General features: G+C 40.9%; 1 protein-coding gene across 1 annotated transcript; it reads left to right on the forward strand.

Annotated features, from left to right (window-relative positions):
• Positions 1-12,514: 12,514 nt before the first annotated feature.
• On the forward strand, positions 12,515-22,523 carry MAEL (maelstrom spermatogenic transposon silencer). The gene is made up of 10 exons (XM_044441763.1): positions 12,515-12,646; positions 13,479-13,550; positions 14,440-14,533; positions 16,610-16,765; positions 17,194-17,235; positions 17,939-18,066; positions 19,705-19,759; positions 19,848-19,989; positions 20,450-20,512; positions 22,382-22,523. Exons 1-10 carry the CDS (start codon positions 12,515-12,517, stop codon positions 22,521-22,523), a joined length of 1,026 nt encoding a protein of 341 aa, XP_044297698.1.
• The last annotated feature ends 374 nt before the right edge of the window (positions 22,524-22,897 follow it).

A 22,897-nucleotide genomic window follows, 5' to 3' on the forward strand; every position in this document is an offset into this window, starting at 1 on the left:
CAGACCAGACCTTTGGCCCCTTTATCCTGACTTTTGTGCTTTCTGACATTAGTTTAAAGTTAACTTGAAAAACAGTTCCACAGGCTTTCCTTTGAAAGCATAAACAATGTTAGAGGAAAGAAGTAGCACATTTCTGACACTCCATTTCCCCAGATTGGTTGCTTTTGTATTCTCACGGTGCTTGGAAGTAAAGTCCTTACCTGTCTCAATCCATTTGCCAGTCAACAGTAATGTGCTGTTAATTCTGCTTTGTTTCCTATTTTTGTGTTCCAGTCACCATTGATGCAACGTGTCTTGTTTTAGTGTGTTATCAATTTCCTCTTGGAAGCTTCCATAAAAGTTTTCTATTTCCTCTCCTTCATGAGGAGTGATGGTTATGTCGATATGATTCTGACTGATACGATTCAATCCAACTTCATAGACCCTTATTGCCTGTGTTACTTCTTGCCTCAGTATTAGAGTCATTCCACTTCTGATTTTGTCATTTTTCAAGTAAAACATTTTGCATTGTCTGACTAAAAAATGCCCCATTCTAGTCAACTCTCACATCAAGTACTGTTACGCATAATCATTCAATTTCTCACGTTAAAATCTCCAGTTTGCCTTGATTCAAACTGCTCATGTTTCATGTTCCAATTGTATTGATTGTGTACCACTGGACTTACCTTTCACCTTTGTTCATATCAGCCACTAGACTTCCTTTTTCCTTTCATCTAGTTGTATCATGAATGGCAGCACTATTTATATTTGTCCCTGAATCTTCCCCAATAGCTGAATGCCTTCCAGCCTTGGAGTTTTATCTTCTGGCACCATCTCTTCTTTCAATTGGATTGTTTTATCATAAAATTTTTAGGGTAAGAAATATTCAGAAGTTGTTTACTGTTGCAAATATGTACCTTCAAGCAACCCATCGTAAAACTATATACATGGTAAAGCAAGAGATGGTCAATACAGAAATCGAATAGATTATGTAATTTGAAGTAGAAGATAAAGCAGCTGTTTTCTTACTGCTAAAGCAAGACTAGGAACAGATTGTGATAGTGACTAACACCTCCTAATACTTTTGAACTAATAGTTTTGTGTGCCTAATAAAAAAACACGGATAAGATTGAGAGCAGGAGGAGGAAGAAAATGATCTAAGTGGCTTGGAGTTCTTTAAAAATAGAAAAAAGCATATAAATCAAATAAATATCAGAGGAGAGCTGAAAAAAAAGATCACTAAAAGAAGCATGGTGTCAAAATTCAATTTAATATTGCTGAGGAAATTTAAGTCCACCTAAAAAAACCAGATATGCATTACTGAACTCACGACGCAGAAGCAGAAGAATTATGGACTGAGAGGCATAATTAGCAAAGAATACACCAAGAAAAATTATGCAGCAAAAAAATGAATAAGCCTAGCTGGATGACTACCACAAAGAGATAAAAGGAATGATTACAATGACCAGTGCAAAGATATAGGAAAAAAAAACAAAAGAATGAAATGAGACATCTTCCAGAAGATCCAAAAAATCAAAGGGAAATTCAAACCTAGATTAGGAATGCTGAAAGACAAACAGGGGAACATACTGTCTGAACAGAATAAAATAAAAAGGTGTGAACAATACACAGATGAACTATACAGAAGAGATGAAATGATGACAGATTCCTTTGCATGAGGTAGAGCCTGCAATATTAGTCAGCAGAGTGAAAGCTGCTCTGAAAGTCCTTGGAAGGAATAAAGCACCCAAGAGTAGAGAGCAGGCCAACAGAAGTATTCCAATCTACAGAGACTGAATCAGTCCAAATCTTAACAAGAATATGTTAGCAAATATAGAAAACAAAGCAATGGTCCATTGACCAAAAACATGTGCAGCCAATCCCCAAGAAAGGAGATGCAAAAGAATGGTGTGGTGGTTTAGCATGTAGGACTGGGATTCAGAAATCCCCATTCAGGCATGGGTGACTTTGTGCCAGCCGCATATTCTCAGTTCAACCTTTCTCACGGGGTTGTTGTAAAGACAGCATTGAAAGGAGGAAGAGAATTATGTAATCTTCCTCAAGTTCCTTGGAAAAAACGGTAGGATATTATAGAATAATAGAATCATAGAACGGCAGAGCTGGAAGTGGCCAAGAAGGCCATCAGGCCCAACCCCATGCTGTTACAGGACGCCAATTTATACCATCCAACTTAATGACAGTTCAGTTTCTTTTTGCAGTGGTGCTTATCCTATTATCTTATAAGGAGTAAGACATACCCAACATTCAAGCTGGATTCATATTGCAAATATACATTGGCTACTGGAATACACTAAAGAATTCCAGAAGAAAACCAGTCTGTGTTTTATAGATTACTTTGAAGTCTTTGACTCATGGATCACAAGAAGCTATGGCTGATTCTGAAAGAAATGGGTGTGCCTCAGTGCTTGACTGTCCTGGTGCATAACCTATATTGCTAATAAGAAGCTTCTGTTAGGATAGAAAATGGAGACACAGAATGGTTTTCTATAAGCAAAGCCATCAGACAAAGGCGTATTTTATCTCCTTAGCTCTTCCATCTGTATGCAGGAGATATCCTAAGGAAAGCTCAATTAGGATCAGAGGAAGAAGTGAAAATTGGAGGAAGACACATCAATAATTTAAGTTATGCAAATGATGACAAGAGCATCATACTGGCAGAAAGTAGTGATAAATTGAAAAGACACTTGATGAAAGTGCAAGTGAAATAAGCACTGCAGCTGAATATTAAGCAAACAAATCATGACTACAGCAGAATTACAGAATTTTAATGTCAACAATGAAGAAACAAAATATGAAATATTTTGCATACCTTGGCTCAATTAAACAATTCAAAGGGAAACTGCAGCCGAAAAAGTTAAACTGAGACTTGGAAGGGCTGCAGTAAAGGAACTAGAAAAGATCATCAACTGTAAGGATGTTTTACTGGAGACCAAGGCCATCATCATCTACATTCTCAGTCACAATGTATGGGTGTGAAAGCTGGACAATGAAGCAAGCTGACAGGAAGAAAAATGATGAATTTGGAACACAGTGGTGGAGAACTTTGCAAATACTTTCAACTAACAGAAACACAAATAAGTGGATCCTAGATAAAAGGAAGCCAAGTGTTGAAACAGAAGCTGTCATACTTTGGCTACTTTGTGAGAAGGCAAGTCACTTGGGAAGACAATCATGCTAAGGAAAGTTGAAGGCATAAGAAGAGGAAGAAAAACTACAAGATGGATCAATTCCATAAAAGGCACACCATTGAGTTTACAAAAGTGGGGCTGTCAAGGACAGAACATGTTGAAAGGTACTCACTCATAGGGTCTCAGAAATGACTTGATGGCACATAACAGCAACATGAGCCTTCACTTACTGAGATTTGCAGTTCTATCACCCCCCCCCCCCCCCCGTATCTCCTATGTTTACTTGCCATTTTTATATGGTGAGGAAAGTGATTTTCCTGGATGGCTCATTGACCATGAGTCACTATAGAAACCTAATGTATTTTCACAATTCCATTCTATACCACAGTGCTACTTTCTTTTGTATAATGGAACTTTTAGAAAGGCAAAGAAGAAAACCCCTAGGGAAAAATCCTTATGTGAAAGATACTCTAACCCTCTAGTTGGGGGGAAAAAGAGCAGAAGCAGCAGCCTTGGTAATTTGATGGGTGAGATGTATCATGTAAAGAAGCCCTCAATCATACTCAAGGCTGTTCAAGCAATATTTTCCTTAACTTTGAGAGAAATTACTTGCCCATCATTTAAGCCATGTTCTTCCTCTTTATGCTCATACATATCCTATTATTTTAATTGCAGTGAAATAAGCATATGTTATAAACACTTACCTCAGTTATTAGCCAAGTTAGTACTAGAAATATAATCCACAGTTTGTTCAAAGTAGGCAGGTTTGCACTATTAAGCACAACCTTGCATTGTATAAAATATATAATTTAAGTTTCAGTCAGTCTAGTCCCATCCCTCTCATCATTTCCTCTTGCTGACTAAGTTTGGTTGATACAGACTTTTTGAAGCAGTCATGTCAGTTCCAGGGAATAACACATTCCAAATTATCTGATATGTTTCAGTGAACAAACTTTTCTTAGGCTGGTAAAAGACATAATTCAGCTTTTTTGGTTATCATAGGCTAAGTTGTAAAAAAATACCACACTGAGTATAATATTCAAATACAGGATTTTATATGAACAATGTTGCAAATCTTTCTGAAGTGTTTTCCTCTATCTTAGCAGTCAGCAAGAACAATAATCACACTCTGCAAACCAAGTGGTGTTACAGTGAATAAAATGTGCTGCTCTTCTTAAATAGTACTCTTTTCTTCTTGATTTTCCAGCTTTATCAACCCTTTCTTCCCTCTTTAGGCATGTTAATTTTTTTTTTTTTAACAAGAACTGCTGGTACCTGACATCTTAGGTGCCTCCAGACAAAGGCTGAATTCACGCATAACACTAAGCAAGGCCACACAGCTACCACTGGCATGGTTCACACATTTTTGTTGTTTCTATGCATACATTGTCTCTGCACTTCTCCATTTTCCCTCCAAATAGTGAGTCCCATCAGCCCCCTTGGCTGAAAATCACTCCCAGACTGCACTGCTCCTGCCTGTCTGAAATGGCCTCAGCCAGCTGCCTTTTTTGCATTGTTTTTCTTTCTACTGTTCAACAAAGCAATTTCCTACTCCAAGAGTAACACTGTTGCTCTGGAGAAGTCCTACAGGAACAATTCCTGGTGAAATCCTGGCCTGTGCCAATGTACAAGCCCACCCACACACCCACCTTTCCTCTCCTCCTCACTACATACATATCCATGTTCTGTCATGCACAGGGCATGCACATGCTGCCCTCCCCCTGCACACAGGAATGCAAATGGAGTCTGGGCAGGCAGGCCATTCCGGGAACAGGAGTGCATCCTGCTGGAAATACTTTACCTAGGATGCCCATGTGGGCATCTCCATGGGAAAGTTCTGGCTGGCCACTGAGAATGTGTTTGCATTGCAGCTGTGGTGGGGACAGTGGGGTTTGATGACAGCCCTCAGGAATTTATTTATTTATTTATTTAGGGGATTTCTAGGCCGTCCATTACTGTCCAGTGAATTCCAGTAACAAGGCAGTAGCAGTGGGGAAGATGGGAGAGAAAACGGAAGACCTGGGCTTCTCAGGGCAATTGCCTTGATTTTGCTGCCCATGCACAGCCCATGTGCTCCTCTTCCATAAAGCTGTTTTCACAAGAGCAGCACTCTGGTTCCCTGACTAGCACAAGCACACCGTCATTTCAAAGCACTTCTCCAGAAAACTGCAATAACCAAACAAGAGAACCAAGCACAGCTGCCTCCACATGCAAATAGTCCAAAGCTACAACTCAGCATCAGGAAGGCAGCATGGAGACAATATAACAGCAGGGAGGAGAAGCAGCCAATCAGAGAGTGACTACAGCGGTTTCAGCAATCGGTAGGCAGAAAAAAAAGAAGGTTGGCATGTCTACTGCAGCTACAACTGCTCCTGCTGCTAAACTCAATGGGGGAAATATGGAAACTGCACAGAAACATTCTGACTGGAGTCATACATAACAAGCCATTGTAAACTGCAGAAACCTTATGGCAAACTATTGTTTCACTGCATGGTTTCATAGAAACCAAATGTACCATGCTTCAGTATGGATGCTGGTACATACATAATGACAAACCATGCCTGCACAGTTTCTAGCATGGTTTATCTTAATGCGTGACTTCAGCCAGAGTATTCTGCAGGTATTGGGGGGTTTTTTTCCTTCCTATTTTCTACACTAAAAAGACAATACACCATGGAAGACAGTATCACCTCTGCCACCACACACCAAATTCCACAAATGCAGCAGGGCAATGACGTTTCCTCATCCAAAAGCACTCAATGCCTGAATAATCAAACTTCCACATAAAGAAAAAAAGATGTCAAATATATAATATACAAAAATGGGAAACTGATGGTGTAGGCCACATTCAGTATCAACACTACACCTGAATATATGAGGTATGTCCAGAAAGTAATGAGAATGAAGTCGCTATGCTCAAGAAGGGCTCTGTGAAGGGAGAAGCTGGCCAAGGTCACTTGGGGTGCCAGGTATACATTAGAACACTAATCATTTGCATTCCAGCCCTGTCAGAGTCGAGACATTCTCTTTTGTGACACCCTGTTCAAGTGCCTTGTATTAAGAAAAATGCAAGTGAGTTTGGAACAGCAGTACACGATCAAATTGTGTGAAATTGGGTAAAAATGCATCAGAAACTTTGGAAATGGTGAGAAAAGCTTATGGAGAAGCTGTGCTCCCATCTGTACAAGTGTACCGATGGCACAAGCTGAGATCAGCTTAACTTGGATCCTTTATCATGACAATGCTTTGATTCACAGTGCTTTGGCTGTCAGAATTTTTGGCTGAAAAAGAAACCCATCCACCCTACAGCCCCGACCTGGGTCCTTGTGACTTTTTCATCTTCCCAAAGATGAAGAATGGTTTGAAAGGACACCATTTTGGTAGTGTGGATAACATCCAAAGAGCCACTACACAAACTCTCAATGCCATCCCACTTGAAGACTTCTAGGAATGCTATGAAGAATGGAAAAATTGCCGGGAGCATTGTGTACACTCACAAAGTGCATATTTTGAAGGAGACAATGTTCAATTGTAAAATTTTTCAATAAAAGAATTTTAAAAATATCACTCTCATTACTTTCTGGACACACTTTGTGTATGCATAAATAAATATCTGGAAAATGGGATCATGAGGGATCACCTCAGGCTGCAGGGACAATCTTGCAGGGTAAATATATCATTACATAATAATCTTCTAACATTTTATTTGGAAATTCACTGTTTCCTTGTGTTCATCTCTATATTCATTCAGTGCCCTGGATATACCTTGCAGTAATTTCCATAGAAACAGTGATTCCTACAGCCTTTGGAGATGTGAAGCAGCACTCAACAAATTGGCATTGCTAAATTGCTTCATTATATTCACTAAAGGCCAGAATGTCAGAAAAAGTACCATTTAATACTGCAGTGACTTCCTGTTGTTCAGTCAGTTTCTGTAAGAGTGCCATGTGCTATAAAAGCTTGCCTCCACTAGCACTCTATTTTGGAATCTCTTTTCTCACTAGCACCTTCACAACAAATTGCTGTTAAAGCATTTATTTACTGTGACTTGACATACATTTTTGTTCCTGGCTGTATCCAGTCTATTTATATTCTGCAGTCTTTCATTTCAATAAAGCTCAGATAAGTGGGTACAATTTGTTTGTACATGCTTTTTTACATGCCCCTGCGTGTGTTTTTCTTTCAATGCTCTCAAGCTGCTTTTGTAAGGAGAGCTTATTATCATGGACAAGTGCAATCAAGGGCATAGCACTGACCATTTCAACAACAGTATCAGGCTGTAAATCTCTGCCAGGAGAAAGATGCTTTCTGTTCTGCATGTGCACAGGGAAAAGGTGCCATAAACCACATGCAACCACCTTATAGCTTTGATGGGAATTTGAATTCAGACAGCAAAGACAAAGAAGTTCTGGAATGTCAGCAAACTACAGTATGCAATCAAGGCAATGAGATGTCTCAGGTACAAGGATGTGGAAGCAGGTGATAGCCAGCTGGCCCATGGGAATGGGGAGATAGCACAGCAAGAGGTGAGGTTAGCAGCCAGGGCTGATGAGAGCCCCAATCTGCCAATGGGAGAACTTGGGATCTGGCCACGGTGCACCCCAGAAGTTAAGCAGTCTGTCAGATATAGAGGTCTCTCTCCCAAAGAGGGGATGCCAGTTGCTAGGAGACAGACTGGGTGGGAGATCCAGTTGATGGAGCAACAGTAGGAGTGTCAGCAAGCGAAGTAACACAGTGCCCCACCTCTGGATTAGGGTAGCAGAAAGGGCTATAAGCCGGGTGGCAACTGGAAACTTTTAGAGAGGGCTCAACATTTCACTCTGGGTGAAATCAGATGTGTGACAATAAAGCCATGTGAAAAGAAACTCTGGAGAAGCTTATTTACTCAGGAGAAGGACTGTGCCTCTTGACAGTTTCTATCTTATTGCTCTCTTAACTGAAGCTTCCAGAAGGTTCAAATTTAGATTCTCCTTTTTAAAACTACAGAATCCTATCTACACTTAAAAGGTAAACAATTCACTGAACCACAGCTGTGCAATACTGTTCAGGAACAAAATCAGGAGGAAGAAGCAGGGCTTCCCCTGCAGCAGAAAAAGAAATGAAGACTTCTAACACTGCCTTGTCGTGGCAAAGGGGCTTGCGTAGCTCAATGAAGCTATGAGCTATGCCGTGCAGGGCCACCCAAGACAGACAGGTCATAGCAGAGAGCTCTGACAAAACGTGATCCACTGGAGAAGGAAATGGCAACCCACTCCAGTATCTTTGCCATGAAAACCCCATGGACAGTGCCAAAAGGCAAAAAGATATGACGCCGGAAGATGAGCCCCTCAGGTCAGAAGGTGTACAGTATGCTGCTGGGGAAGAGCAGAGGGCTAGTACTAGTAGCTCCAGAAAGAATGAAGCGACTGGGTCAGAGCCGAAAGGACACTCAGTTGCTGATGTATCTGGTGGTGAAAGGAGAGTCCGATGCTGCAAGGATCTATACTCCATAGGAACCTGGAATGCAAGATTCATGAATCAAGGCAAGCCGGATGTGGTCAAACAAGAGATGACAAGACTGAACATCGACATCTTAGGAATCAGTGAACTAAAATGGACAGGAATGGGTGAATTTAATTCAGATGACCATCAGGTATACTACTGCGGGCAAGAAGCCCTCAGAAGAAATGGAGTAGCCTTCATAGTCAATAAAAGAGTAGGAAAGGCGGTACTGGGATACAATCTCCAAAATGACAGAATGATCTCAGTTCGAATCCAAGGAAAACCATTCAACATCACAATAGTCCAAGTCTATGCCCCAACCACTGATGTTGAAGAGGCTGAAGTTGACCAGTGCTATGAAGGCCCACAGCACCTTCTAGAATTAACTCCAAAATATGATGTCCTTATCATCATGGGGGATTGGAATGCTAAAGTAGGAAGCCAAAAGATAACCGGAACAACAGGCAAGTTTGGCCTTGGAGTACAAAATGAAGCAGGGCACAGGCTAGTAGAGTTTTGCCAAGAGAATATGATGGTCATAGCAAACACTCTTTTCCAACAACCCAAGAGACGACTACACACATGGACATCACCAGACGGTCAACACAGAAATCAGATTGACTATGTGCTCTGCAGCCAAAGATGGAGAAGCTCTATACAGTCAGTAAAAACTAGACCAGGAGCTGACTGTGGCTCAGATCATGAGCTTCTTGTTGCAAAATTTAGGCTTAAGCTGAAGAAAGTAGGGAAAAGCACTAGGCCACTTAGGTATGACCTAAATCATATTCCTGATGAATATAGAGTAGAGGTGACAAATAGATTTAAGGAATTACCTCTGATAGACAGAGTGCCTGAAGAACTATGGACGGAGGTTCTCAACGTTGTACAAGAGGCAGCAGCTAAAACCATCCCAAAGAAAAAGAAATGCAAGAAAGCAAAATGGTCATCTGAGGAAGCTTTACAATAGCTGAGGAAAGAAGGGAAGTGAAAGGCGAGGGAGAAAGAGAAAGATACAAACAATTGAATGCAGAATTCCAGAGAACAGCTAGAAGAATGCCTTCTTAAATGAACAGTGCAAAGAAATAGAAGAAAACAATAGAATAGAGAGGACCAGAGATCTCTTCAAGAAAATTGGAGATATGAAGGGAATATTTCATGCAAAGATGGGCATGATAAAGGACCAAAATGGCAGGGACCTAACAGAGGCAGAAGAGATTAAGATGTGGCAAGATTACACAGAAGAACTATACAAGAAAGAGCTTAACATCCCTGCTAACCATGATGGGGTGGTCACTAACCTCGAGCCAGACATCCTGGAATGTGAAGTCAAGTGGGCCTTAGGAAGTCTGAGCAACAACAAAGCTAGTGGAGGCGACAGTATTCCAGCTGAGCTATTCAAAATCCTAAAAGACGATGCAGTAAAAGTGCTACACTCAATATACCAGCAAATTTGGAAAACTCAACAGTGGCCACAGGATTGGAAAAGGGTAGTTTACATTCCCATCCCAAAGAAGGGCAATGCCAAGGAATGTTCAAACTACCGCACCATTGCACTCATTTCACATGCTAGCAAAGTTATGCTCAAAATTCTACAAGCTAGGCTCCAGCAGTATGTGGACCAAGAACTACCAGAAGTACAGGCAGGATTTCAAAGAGGGAGAGGAACTAGAGATCAAATTGCCCACATATGCTGGATCATGGAGAAAGCTAGGGAGTTCCAGAAAAACATCTACTTCTGCTTCATTGACTATGCTAAAGCCTTTGACTGTGTGGATCACAACAAATTGTGGCAAGTTCTTAAAGAGATGGGAGTACCAGACCATCTCATTTGTCTCTTGAGAAACCTATATGCGGGTCAAGAAGCAACAGTGAGAACTGGACACGGAACCACTGATTGGTTCAAAATTGAGAAGGAGTTTGGCAAGACTGTATACTGTTGCCCTGCCTATTTAACTTATATGCAGAGAACATCATGAGAAAGGTGGGGCTAGATGAATCACCAGTTGGAATTAAGATTGCTGGGAGAAATATCAACAACCTCAGATATGCAGATGATACCACTCTAATGGCAGAAAGTGAAGAGAAACTAAAGAGCCTCTTGATGCGGGTAAAGGAGAAGAGTGCAAAAGTTGGCTTGAAACTCAACATTAAGAAAACTAATATCATGGCATCCGGTCCTCTCACTTCCTGGCAAATAGATGGGGAAGAAATGGAGGTAGTGACAGTTTTTATTTTCCTGGGCTCCAAGATCACTGCAGATGGGGACTGCAGCCAAGAGATTAAAAGACGCTTGCTCCTGGGGAGGAAAGCTATGGCAAATCTAGACAGCATACTAAAAAGCAGAGACATCACCCTGCCAACCAAAGTGCGTATAGTCAAGGCTATGGTTTTCCCAGTTGCAAGGTATGGCTGTGAAAGCTGGACCATAAGGAAGGCTGAGCACCGAAGGATTGAGGCCTTTGAATTGTGGTGCTGGAGGAGACTCCTGTGAGTCCCTTGGACCGCAAGGCGATCAATTCAGTCAGTCCTAGAGGAGATCAACCCTGACTGCTCTTTAGAAGGCCAGATACTGAAGATGAAACTCAAATACTTTGGCCATCTAATGAGAAGAAAGGACTCCCTGGAGAAGAGCCTAATGCTGGGAACAATAGATGGCAAAAGAAGAAGGGGACGGCAGAGAATGAGGTGGCTAGATGGAGTCACTGAAGCAGTTGGTGTGAGCTTGGGTGGACTCCGGGAGATGATGATGGACAGGAAGGCCTGGAGGAATGTTGTCCATGGGGTCACGATGGGTCGGACACGACTTTGCAACTAACAACAACAAATAAACATAGTTCAGCAACAGATATCTCCAATTTAAATATGCTCTTAAGAAAGGAAGTTCCAAGTTGATTGCCCAAAACAAACTGTTATTTGGAAAAAAATGGAGCAGATTGTCTAGTGTTGTGTAGTATTTTGGTGAATACCATCTTTTCTCCAGAGTCCACGATACCATACAACTTCGTTGCTCCACCCTTCCAAGGTGCCTATAGAATACTATCTTGCTTCCAGCAACACCTCCACCCAATTCTTGGCGTTTTAACTACACACTAACCTTGATTTCTTCCTAAGCATATCTGACAGCAGGTAGGTGCCATTCCCATAATAGAGAGTCTCCTATTGCAAGTGATTTAATAGTATTGCTATGTTGAAGGAACAAAAGACCCCTCCCCAAAAAGGAAAATAAGTAAAATCAGCATGTACAGTGCAGTAATATGCACGCTACACAGTAAAGCAGAATCCTGTTAAGTTCAAACATTTACCATTACCAGCAGTTGCCTTAAGTTTTTTAAAGCTACTACACCACATCTTTTGAAGCTCCGAGGAGGACTGAAGTCAAACCTATCCCACTTAGAACCATTTCATATCCATCTGTCCCCGCCCCCTTCGCCACCAGGTGGATTGGATTACAATTCCCTAATCCCACAGCCAGCCTGTAGATCGTTAGTTCTACTTGGTCAGAGGACACCGCGGCTTAGAAGAAAAAAAGCGAGGCAAATTCTTGTCCGGCCTCCCCCACGCTGAGGTTCAACATAAAGCACAGCTCCCAGTATTCCCGATACTTGCTCCCGCTCACTCAGCAATGAGAAATCAAATCCAAACATCGACAAAGCACCAAGTTGGGGAACGCTGCCCTTCCCTTTTTTTTTTTTTTTTAAACCCAGTAAGCCACGCCCCCTGCCGTGCCTCTGCTAACCGCGCGCACGTGCTTGCCTCGTGTTTCCCTAGAAGGCGTCATGTGAGTGGTCCTTCCTTCTTTGAAAGGCGCGCCAATAAGGGTCGTCGGTTCCCGCCCCCTTCTTCTTCTTCCTCTTCTTCCTCCCCCCTCCCTTTCCGCTCGAGTCGTTCGCAGGTGCTCAAACGGAATGCCGAACCGCAAAGGGGCGCGCAACGCGTATTATTTCTTCGTGTTGGAGAAGTTGCCGGAGCTGAGGCGGCGCGGCCTGGCTGTGGCGAGCGTGTCCGAGGCCATCCCGCACTGCTCCGAGGATTGGGCGGTGAGGGGACGAGGCCGGGCTCTTTCTTCTGTTCAGCTCTGGGGACAGGGGGGCAGTATCGATGGAAGATTTGGCGGAGCAATGGCCCTTATTTACTGTGATGGTGTTTGCCTTGCTTCTCTAGGAGAGGCGCACGGCTGATAACGTAAATAAAGCGATTGTCTCTAACTACTCTACTTCTAGGTTTCCTATTCTTGTTGCAACTGAGTTTGATCAAAAATAGGAGTTGAACCACAGAAATGAGATTTTTTTTGCCTCTGTAGTTATCTGCTGAAAGAAGGCATGTAACTAAATTTGAAATCAGAAACTATTCGGTGCTACTATTTGGAAAGCTTTAGAATTTGAGGGGCGGGGACGCAAATCCTTTCAACTGTTTTAGATTGTAGATCCCATAATCTCTGACCATTGACCCTGCTGGTGGAAGCTATTGGTAAAAATATCTGGAAGGGAGAATAGGTGGGGGAATGTTACGTTATGATTTTCCCATTTGCACCACAATTGTAAATACGGCTGTACGTTCAGGAATTGCCTTAAGCACAGCAGCTTTGCTGAGAGCTGAGCTTGTGATACTGTACACACTTGTTGAGGAGTAAGACTATTCAAACTTGCATTAAAGCAAGTATATATAGGATTGAGTTGTAGGAAAGTTGCTAGGTGCATGCTAGCTAAAATTAAGCACTTCGACTTGAGTGGGAGTTGGATTCCAGTAGGAAGAGAAGTGCAATGCGAGTTTAAATATTTAGCTGGATTGTGCTCTTACCTTCACTGAAAATTTGGGAGGCCAGTTTATTAGGAGGAAATGATAGAAAGCTTATAATGCTTCTTTTCCAAGATGCTGACTGATGAACAAAAAGAAAAGTATGCAGAAAAAGCTCGTCAATGGAAAGCTAAGAAATTGGAAAAGGTAACTAAGAATTTTACCGTTTATAGTTTTCCTATTTTTGGGATCAAATTTTAATAGCTAGAGAACTGGAGGTGTATTAATAATTTTGGGAATCAGAAAAGTAATCCTGTTTAATATTTTTGGGGGAGTCCTGGGTGAGATGGGCAAAAGTATTCCAATGGTAGGTGTTACATAGTTCTCTGTGCTATTTTCTGCATGGGCCTCTTGGATTAAAATGTTTATTGAAATGTGGAGGGAGGTCAGTCTAGATGTTAATAAGGCAACTATTGCAGGAATAACTATTCTGAAGCATTAATTTATGCTAGTTATTTTGTCATATTTTAGGTTACTTAATCTTCCTTGCTCTCCAATTAAAAGTAGAAGGGAAAGTATCATCATAAGATTTTTAATGATAGCCAAGTTATCTACGTCACAAGCTTGGGGCAGTGTTCAAACTTGTAAGCATGAAGGGGCCATGTATGCTATCCCTTCCTCCTCCACCTTTTGAATAGGTGGGAAAAACTGTAACCATGTTCAGTTGAACACAGTTAAAAATCCTTTTGGACCTTGTTCAACATGAAGTTGGGGGCAGAGGAGGGCAAGAATGCTGGCACACAGAACCATTACACTTGATATTTTAACTGTTTGTATATGGGTAGTTTAAGTAAAACAGTCTTGTCAGAAAATACAGTATTCTGAGGAAAATTTATAACAAATGCTCATCTTCAAGGGTTGTTTGGGTTGTACAGAGGTGCATGTTCCATAATTATATGAGGAAGGCTTTTAGACTAGTTTGCAAATTTATATATAATGTTGGGATAGACAAGATTAGTCTTCTCTGTCTAATTGGATGTGGTTGCTTGTCTTTGATTCAGCACATAATTGATGGATTGTTTAACATTTTTCTCAGCCACCCTGCCAAGTCACAGCACCTCTTCCCACACAAACCCAGAATAGAGTTCCTGTTTCAGACATCAGCAGTGCACTTAGGAAGTGTGATCAAGGTAAAATAGAGTAAAAATAACTTGAATTTCTGGAGCAGTTCACCTCTCTTGTATGCATTCTGAAAATGGTGAGAAATGATGCAAACATTATTACTTTTTGTGACGTCGGGTGAAGTGAGAGAATTACGGAGACAGATGGAAGAAGGTACATCAACATACCACTTGTAGTTAGGAGTGCGTGAGAGAGTAATTGGTGGTCAACTCAGAGTGGAATGAGGCTTTATGAAGGCCTGCATATACAACAGGGGCCATATAGGAAGGAAGCAAAGCTATTGGACTGGTAGAATTAGTGGCAGATATGGAACAAGGGGTTGAGGTTCCAAGTAAATACAAGGTATTGTGGGATTTGGTGTTAAAACAAATTACTGTGACCCAGAGTACCGTTAAGCTTTTTGTGTAAATCATGAATAAACTCCCACTCAGATCATTTTGGTGCTTAGGGACTTCATATTTTTTCAAATTTAGAGTAAGATACTTTGGTTTAACACTTGTGTCCTCATGAAGTATCCCACTGAACTCCTCATAATACAGGCAATTAGTCCTTGTGCTTATTGAATTTGCAACACCTAGCTATCCCCACTGCAAACATTTTGTTTTCAAGTGATGCTCAAGTTTATTGCATTTGTGATCATAGCTGATTAGAAATTATTACTCATGGCAGCATTACAGTAACTACAAGGAGGGCTACTAAATCAGGAATTATGCACAGTTGCACAGCTTTGAAGTTACCAGTGATGGTGGTCTTGGTCTCAGCATTGTTTGGTTTTCTAGAGTATTGGCAAAATACCAAACATGCCTGGCTTGACTTCATGGTCATGTTGGAAAGGTTGCTGAACAAGGTCTGTGGGTTAAGGGGATTTCATGAGCTTGTCACCAGTGGTCTTAGTGAGGTTTGATGGTAACCCTTCCTTGTCCATGCAGGACAAAGTTGTGTAGCATTTGCATCAGAGATGGCAAAATATGGTCAGAAACTGGATCAGAAAAGAAATGGAATAGATGAAATGAAACTATAGGAAGGCAATGTGCCTGCAGTTGCATTGTCTGCATTGTTTTTCTTATTTTTTTCCTAAAAAAAATATTTCTGAAAACTTTGGGGTTCCTGCTGGTTTGTGGAGTTTTAGCTGTGTCTTTTCTGGAAAAACTACTGTACATTCATACAGCAATGTTTCTTTAATAAGGGATTGTCTAATTTAACTATTGACAGTATAGCATAACTAATGCTTCTTTTAAATGTTTGTTTTGTCCTGTAGTTGCTTCCTCTGGAAGTAGATTGTGACAGATTAATATTGTACTGAAGGAGCTTTTATACGTTTTGTATCATGGAAATTAACAAATTGGCTTAAATTGAGTATATCTGTGCCCTCTGAGACTAATATTTACAGCATTGGAAGGTTAAACACAACTGCCTATAATGTAATAGACTGGGAATCTTACAACATTTTCTTTTATTTTAAAACTTGGCAGATAGATGCCCTATTCATATGGCTAGAAATGATAAGAATTTCATAAAATCCATTGCTTTTCATTTAAGAAGGGGGTGCCCCTGTGAGCACCATTTTTATTTTTTATTTTATTTTTGGTTTATATCCTGTCTTTTTCCTACAAAGGGCTCAAGGCAGCTTACATCATTCTCTTCCATCTTATCCCCACAACAACAACCGTGTGAGGTAGGTGGGGCTGAGAGTCTGTGACTGGCCCAAAGTCACCCAGTTGGCTCCATGGCTGAGTGGGGACTAGAACCCAGATTGTCTGAGTCCCAGTCGCATGCTGGGACTGGGACTCAACCAGTACACCATGTTGTAGACTCTACCATACTGGAATGTTTGTGTACACTGTATTGGGGATTACTATATTTCTAAATGGCTACAACTGTGACAGATATATATTGAGTAGCCACTCCAGTAGCTTAACGTCCCAGTCAATGAAATATATTTCCTTTATTGCAATTTCTCACTGAAAAGTTATAGAGAATTCTCTTTTAAGTAGATGTTAGCTTCACGATTTCAGTGTGCTAAGAAAGCTTATTCTCAGCAGTATTATTTGCTGTCATAACCTTTGTTCAAATTCTTTTTCCAGTTGTACTTGAAACCTCATTCTATTTCCTGAATATCTTCAGCCATGGAGTGTTACCCCCTCATTGCAATCAGCGTTTCCTTCCTTGTGAAATTGGCTGCATCAAATACTCGCTTAAGGATGGCATAATTGCAGACTTCCATCATTTTATAGATCCTGGTGAGCTTTGGAAAAATGAGAAGAATGAATTTGAACTCTTTTGTCTGTTTGGGGTGAGACTGATTTTCCATCCTGTTCTAACAAACAGGTTTGCATTGGTTTAGGCTGCCTGATTTGGCTGTGTGCACTGTGGAAAGAAGAAAGTCTTTGGATAGTTAGCAAAATGTTGTTTGATAGCATTGCTTGACAAAAAATTAAAAATCAATTATTCCTGGGCTAGAGGAAAGCATGATATTATCCACTCAAGGTTCTTTTTATTTTTCTATCTTACTACTTTGTCTTTGCATTATCTCAGTAGTAAGCATTGTAAACAAAATCACAATGAGAGAAGAGTATTCAAACACTGAACCTGTGCTGTACACAAAAACATAAAGAATGGTGTTGTGACAGTTATGATTTATCTTGGATTTCTTTCTGGTCCTCTGCAGGAGAGGTACCACGGGGATTTCGTTTTCATTGCCAGGCTGCAGGTAAATATTGTCAAAGTTTTATGTCCCCATGTATGTTTCTCCAATAATTTTTTAAACAGCTTTCTTAAAAGAGGGTCAAGGTAAATTTCCCAGAAGTTTTTTTTAAATTTGTTTTATGAATGCAGTGTGTTCAGATTACCACATTACTTTTATGGTCTCAACCCAGACCTCTACCAGAGGCTTTTGTATAGTTCTTACTCTGGTGCTTATGTTCCCTGGTACAGGCATTGCATATGAACCTCAGGTATCACTTTTCCAGCAAAACCCAAAGCTTTCTAAGCATGCTTCACAAATTCTTTTACCCAAGGCTAAGATACTGTAAATTGCTATTGTTGAATAGGAAAGTCTTTTAAACTAATGCCATTCAATCATTGTTTGAATTTAAGCTAGTGATGTTCAAACACTGTGAGATCTTGGTTGATGTACTTAGTTCAAGCGGGTAGCCTAGTACTAACCTCACATATATGTGTGTGTGTGTGCGTGCGTGTACGCATGTGTATATGGTGACAATTGTTTTCTCACAAGGGATTGAATTAGCCTACTTTTCTCTATTTAAATAAAGCATAGTCAAATTTTAAAAGATAATACTTAAGCATTCTTAGACATATTTCAAGGTGTACATCCTGCAAAATGTAACTCAAGAATATATCTGACACTTCTAAAGGGGTACTGTCATAAGATATTTTTATATCATTTCTGTTAGGTGATATTACACACAAGATTCCCATATCTGGTTTTGAGCTGGCAACTGCAAATCATTCTGTTGTGCTACGTGAGCTATACACATTTATCCAGCCACATTGGGGCACATGGCCACCTGTGTATTGTAAGGTATTGTTTTCAAAACTTCAATTGCTTTTTGTTTCTCAGAAGTTGTCAGATTCCTACTCAAATATTTATTTGCTCATAGCAGATGTTAATCACAGGGCTAAGACCTGTAAGTGACCCTCTCAAGCCTGGAGGATATGGCTTTATGACTTTCACAGACAGGAAATACAGTAAGCTGGATACTGTGTGCAAAGCTTACTCCTTTCCAGCTGCTGAACCTAATATGAGAATGGCATCTTACTTAGTTTTGCCTTCATAATTAGCAATTGTGTGAATAGCACTTTAAAAAGTAAATCACGGGCATGGGGCCTGATCAAAACCCTGGTATGAGTGGCAGGTAGACTTTCTCCTTTGCAATCCTAATCCAGTTCAGGGCCTCCATGCCTGATATTTACATTGGGGGAAATGAGTGCTCATAGCAACTGTAAGGATTTGATCAGGACTAAAATGAGTGGGCAGGAGATTAACCCACTTTCACCCAGTGCCATGATTCAAATTGAATCTCCGCACTAATAGCTTTTTAAAAGCTATTCACCCAATTGCTAATGGAGTGAATGTTGTCTAAACTGGTTTGACCTCAGGTTATAAGAACTTGATCATTTTCTTTAAACTATAAAGGCTGAACATATGTTTGACACCTTCTCCCAGCATTGAAGGACTCTGAGGCCTGCTTGAAATTTAAATCTGTCTCTTGGTCCAATTAAGTTATGTATGTCAGATTGGTACAATGATGATTCTCAATGTGCTCTCTACTCTTAACATTCCTTAAGACAATATGGGTAACTTGAAGGAGGCCTTTCATAGTCAAGCACTCTTCAAAATGGGGCTCCAAGGAACTGTGTTGTGATGAACCCTGTTAGAATCAGTTCCTCAAAGCATTCACGGGCTTCTTGTGTTCAGCCCAGTCTTCCAAGGCAAGCCAAGCCAAGAGGAAGCCCATGAACAATTGCAGACCTCCAGTTGTGAAAAAAGGTTGCTGGTTGTACATCAGCTTCAACAGTCCAAAAGTTAGATGTAGCTGGTTCAGAATAGGGACATTGCTTGTGTCGCCAGGGGTTGCTTTCCTGGCAAGACCTCAAGGCTAGGCTTTTTTGGCATCAGCTGCAAATCCTGGCACACAAGAGGGGGGGCACGACTAGTGCAGCATGATGAGCTTCATTTCTGGCAAGTACCCCGTGAACACTTGGCATGCATGCCAGGAATTCAGACTCTGGGCTGCTGCAGCTCAGACCAGAGTCCAGGGAGCCAAACCCAAGAAATCTAATGAATTGTTTACACATTCCTAATTGGGACCACCACATTTTAACTTGTTCATAAATGTTTTAAGGGTAAAGTTTAGCAGTAAGATGACTCCTCATCTTAAATGCTCTAATATAGCTGGAACAATGAGAGTAGAAGTTATGCCTCTACTCACTTTTTTAGACTGTTCAGTTACACATCTTTTTACAAATATTTAACATTTAGACTGGATAGAACATGATCTGATTTAGTGTGAAGAATGAGACTAACTGCTCTTCTTGAAGCAGCTATCAATAAGTGAACTGCAACCATAGAGAATTTAAAATATTTTAGAGGCTTTGTGTTCTTCTGTTTCTTTCATTACATAACTGGATGTTTTAATCCTGACTTCTGTTTTTGTAGTCTGATGATCACTTTAGGGTCAACTGGTGCCTGAATCACATGGCTAGAGAAGCAGGTTAGAATTTAATATCCCTTCTGTTTAACTCTTTTTAATGTAATTTTAAATACTACCTTCATCTCCTGAAACTTCATTTCTCTAATAGGCACAGTAAATCATCTAGTGCTTCTCAGTGCGGAAGACCTTGTTGTGGATCTGTATTATCAGAAGCTTCAAAAAGAGCCTTCTAAGACTTGGGTGTGTAACACACTGGATGCCTCCATGTGGGATTATTCAGTCAATACCAGGTACAATATATAGCCTTTTACCTCTACTCCCTACGCTGTGAAAAAAGTATTGCATATGCCTGACCCACAGTATTTGTCTGCTGTGACTTTGTAAATGTTAACACACAAACTTATTAATTGATGAAATAAGCCGCATTCATCATCTCGCTTCTATTTGAAGTGCCTTTAAAAATTACTCCTTCCTTTACAGAAAACTACTAATTTAATTTGCATGTTCATTATGTTTGTGCTAAAATTTACCTACCATAAAAGCAAAACCACTGGAAATCCTTTACTATCCCCCTTAAAAGCCATGGATTGTCTTAAAATGCCTGCATTGAAAGAGTAGAGAAGTGTTAAATTTCTAATCTTGTAGGGAGTTTTAATACCTAATTTTTTGCCTGGAACTCAACATGATATTTGTCTTTGAAATATAGATCTGATATTCTGGATTCATAATGAAAGCTTGGTTTATATTTAGGTGCAGGTGGCATGAAGAAAATGATGTGCTATTCTGTGCTCTTGCTACTTGCAAGAAAATTGCGTGAGTACATGAAGTACCTTAACAATTTAAGAATGCTTTTGTATTTTAGAAAATACGAAATTACTTTGTTAGATTGATCATTACTGTTAGCCCTATACAGTGTCTAAGGTTGTTTTGTCTGTCTTCAAAGCATCTGGATATTTCTATATATTCTCTAGTGGGCATTTTGTCTGCTGCGATTGAATGAAAGGCCAGCTGTGTGCTTTTGTGGCATTACTACTGTTATAGGATAAAGGGTTTTTTAACTGTTCTGAATAAGATAAATCTTTTTGAGTGATATTTGGCAATCCTCTGGGTTTGTATTGTTACTAAGGCCTCTTTCAGTTCAGGGAGGAAAATTTTTGACACTTGTTCTAGTTAGTTGAATATATTCTAGAGCATGGGTCCTCAAACTTCAGCACAGGGGCCGGATCCAGCCCATCACGCCCATTTGTACCTGCTGCATGTGTGTTTGCTTGCTCGGCGAAATGATCTCCAAGCGAGCAAGCCGCTGCCTCATGCGCCCGCCTCACAGCACATGCCTGTCCCGCCTCGCCTCATCTCCCCTCACACTTCACCTCGCTGCGTGCCCTGCCCTCGCTTCAGCGTGCGCACCTGCACCCACCACCCCCGCCCCCTCCCTGGCCCATGCACACTGCCGACACCACCTTTCCAGCCTGCAACCAGCACCGGCATCTTTCAGCTGGCCCGCTGGTGAAAAAGTTTGAGGACCCCTGCTCTAGAGGGTGATCTGCCACACATCTGCACAAGCTATTAAAATTGATAAGCAATCTTTTTGGCCCAGAGGACTCCAGACAGTACTGGATGGCAAGTCAAAGTCTCTACACATGTGCTCTTTCCTGAATCCTACATCCGGCTTCATAGTACTGAATAGTAATCTTCTATTTATTCTCTTGCTGCTGTTAATGTTTCCTTAGTTAATGCCTCTTCCATCCCAGCAATTGAGAGTCCTGTTGCACTGGAAAAGAGGTTGTGCAAGGATAGTTACCCCCTTGTTTTTCCCATCCCTGGGAATAGGGAAGCTCACCCCAATGATTTTAAACAAGATTGTTGGACTAAGAAGCCCGATTGTGAGATTGGGCCATTGGGAGTTTAGTATACAGGAAGGAATCTTCTCCATGTTGCCTCTTAGTATGGCTGGGTTCCCAATAGTCTACCAATCCCTTTGGGGGAAAGAAGGGATTGGTGGGGATAATTTCCAAACCAAACCTCTTTACCAGCCCAATTGGGCTCCTGAGACCTGCCAAATACCTGTTTGGCCTGTGCAGAGCTTAATATTGTTCTTATCCTAAACACATTTTTGCCAGGAAGGAACACTGGAGAAAGGGTGGCAACACTGACAGGCCGCAGTTGCCCTTATCTTAAAAGAAAAGCATGGGGTTGACAAGAATCTGCATTCCTTTGTTTCTAGTTCTGAGAGCAGCTGAGGAAGATCTTCTCCTTCCTCCTATAGACAGCTCCTCAAATCATGCCCACTTCCTGTTGCAGTTAAATTCCCTACTCTTGAGCTGGCTCTAGTCTGTGCTCTGAAGGAGGGGGTATTTCAGATCTCTGTTCTTACAGGTTTCTGTTTTTCTGCAAGAAAATGCCAAAAAGATTTGCCAGAATCCTTTTCCTTCTTTGGGTCACCCAAGGTGGTCTCCCACCTCTATGTTGTATTTCCTTGGTGATAGAATGATTAATTTGTTTAATCACTGTATTGTTGTGCTCCCACCCTTCATTTTGTTTATGTGCTATTAATAGTCATTGGCTTGTAAATAAAAGAATTTGACATCCAGGGATATTCCAACATCATGCTTACACTCTACAACAAAATAATGCATTTTTCTTCAGTATCTGAATATCATTGTCCTTTCTTTCCCATTGTAGGTATTGCATCAGCAATTCTCTAGCCAATATGTATGAAATCCAGCTAACTTCATCACATTTACCCCTACGTGAGAAGGATTCTCAAAGCACGATTAACCCTAAGATGATAGTACTGGATGCTGGCCGTTTCCAGGTCATTTAATAAATGGTGCTTTCTCCTACAGCTGTTGGTATTGTTCCTGAAATCTGCTTAGAAACATGTTAGCAAGCTTTCTTTGGATTGTGTTTTCATGATATAATCTATAAATTTGTGATGTAACACTTTGTGCCTTTTGATAAGGGCTTTGATTTTATAGTTTAAAAGAAGTGCTAGGCATGCATTCTTTAAACCTGTTTTGCTCGGGTTTAATGATCTTCCCAGGGATCTGGCCGCCTCCTGTTCATCAAACTTCATACACTTGGCTTTCACTTAGGAAGCAAACCAAGCTGAGAGGAAGTCCATGAATGCTTGTGAAACTCCACTTGTGCAACTGGTAACCTTCTGGTGCAGTACATTCAGTGTGAACAAAGGCTGCA

This window comes from Varanus komodoensis, unplaced genomic scaffold, assembly GCF_004798865.1.
Source record: "Varanus komodoensis strain SLA01 unplaced genomic scaffold, ASM479886v1 scaffold4, whole genome shotgun sequence".
NCBI lineage: Eukaryota > Metazoa > Chordata > Lepidosauria > Squamata > Varanidae > Varanus > Varanus komodoensis.

Bases quoted from the DNA above. Each gene is read 5' to 3' on its own strand.
- MAEL (XM_044441763.1), top strand. From the start codon at position 12,515: ATGCCGAACCGCAAAGGGGCGCGCAACGCGTATTATTTCTTCGTGTTG. The intron at 13,551-14,439 runs GTAACTAAGAAT...CATTTTTCTCAG, and splicing joins AAGCTAAGAAATTGGAAAAG to CCACCCTGCCAAGTCACAGC. The intron at 19,990-20,449 runs GTACAATATATA...GTTTATATTTAG, and splicing joins GATTATTCAGTCAATACCAG to GTGCAGGTGGCATGAAGAAA.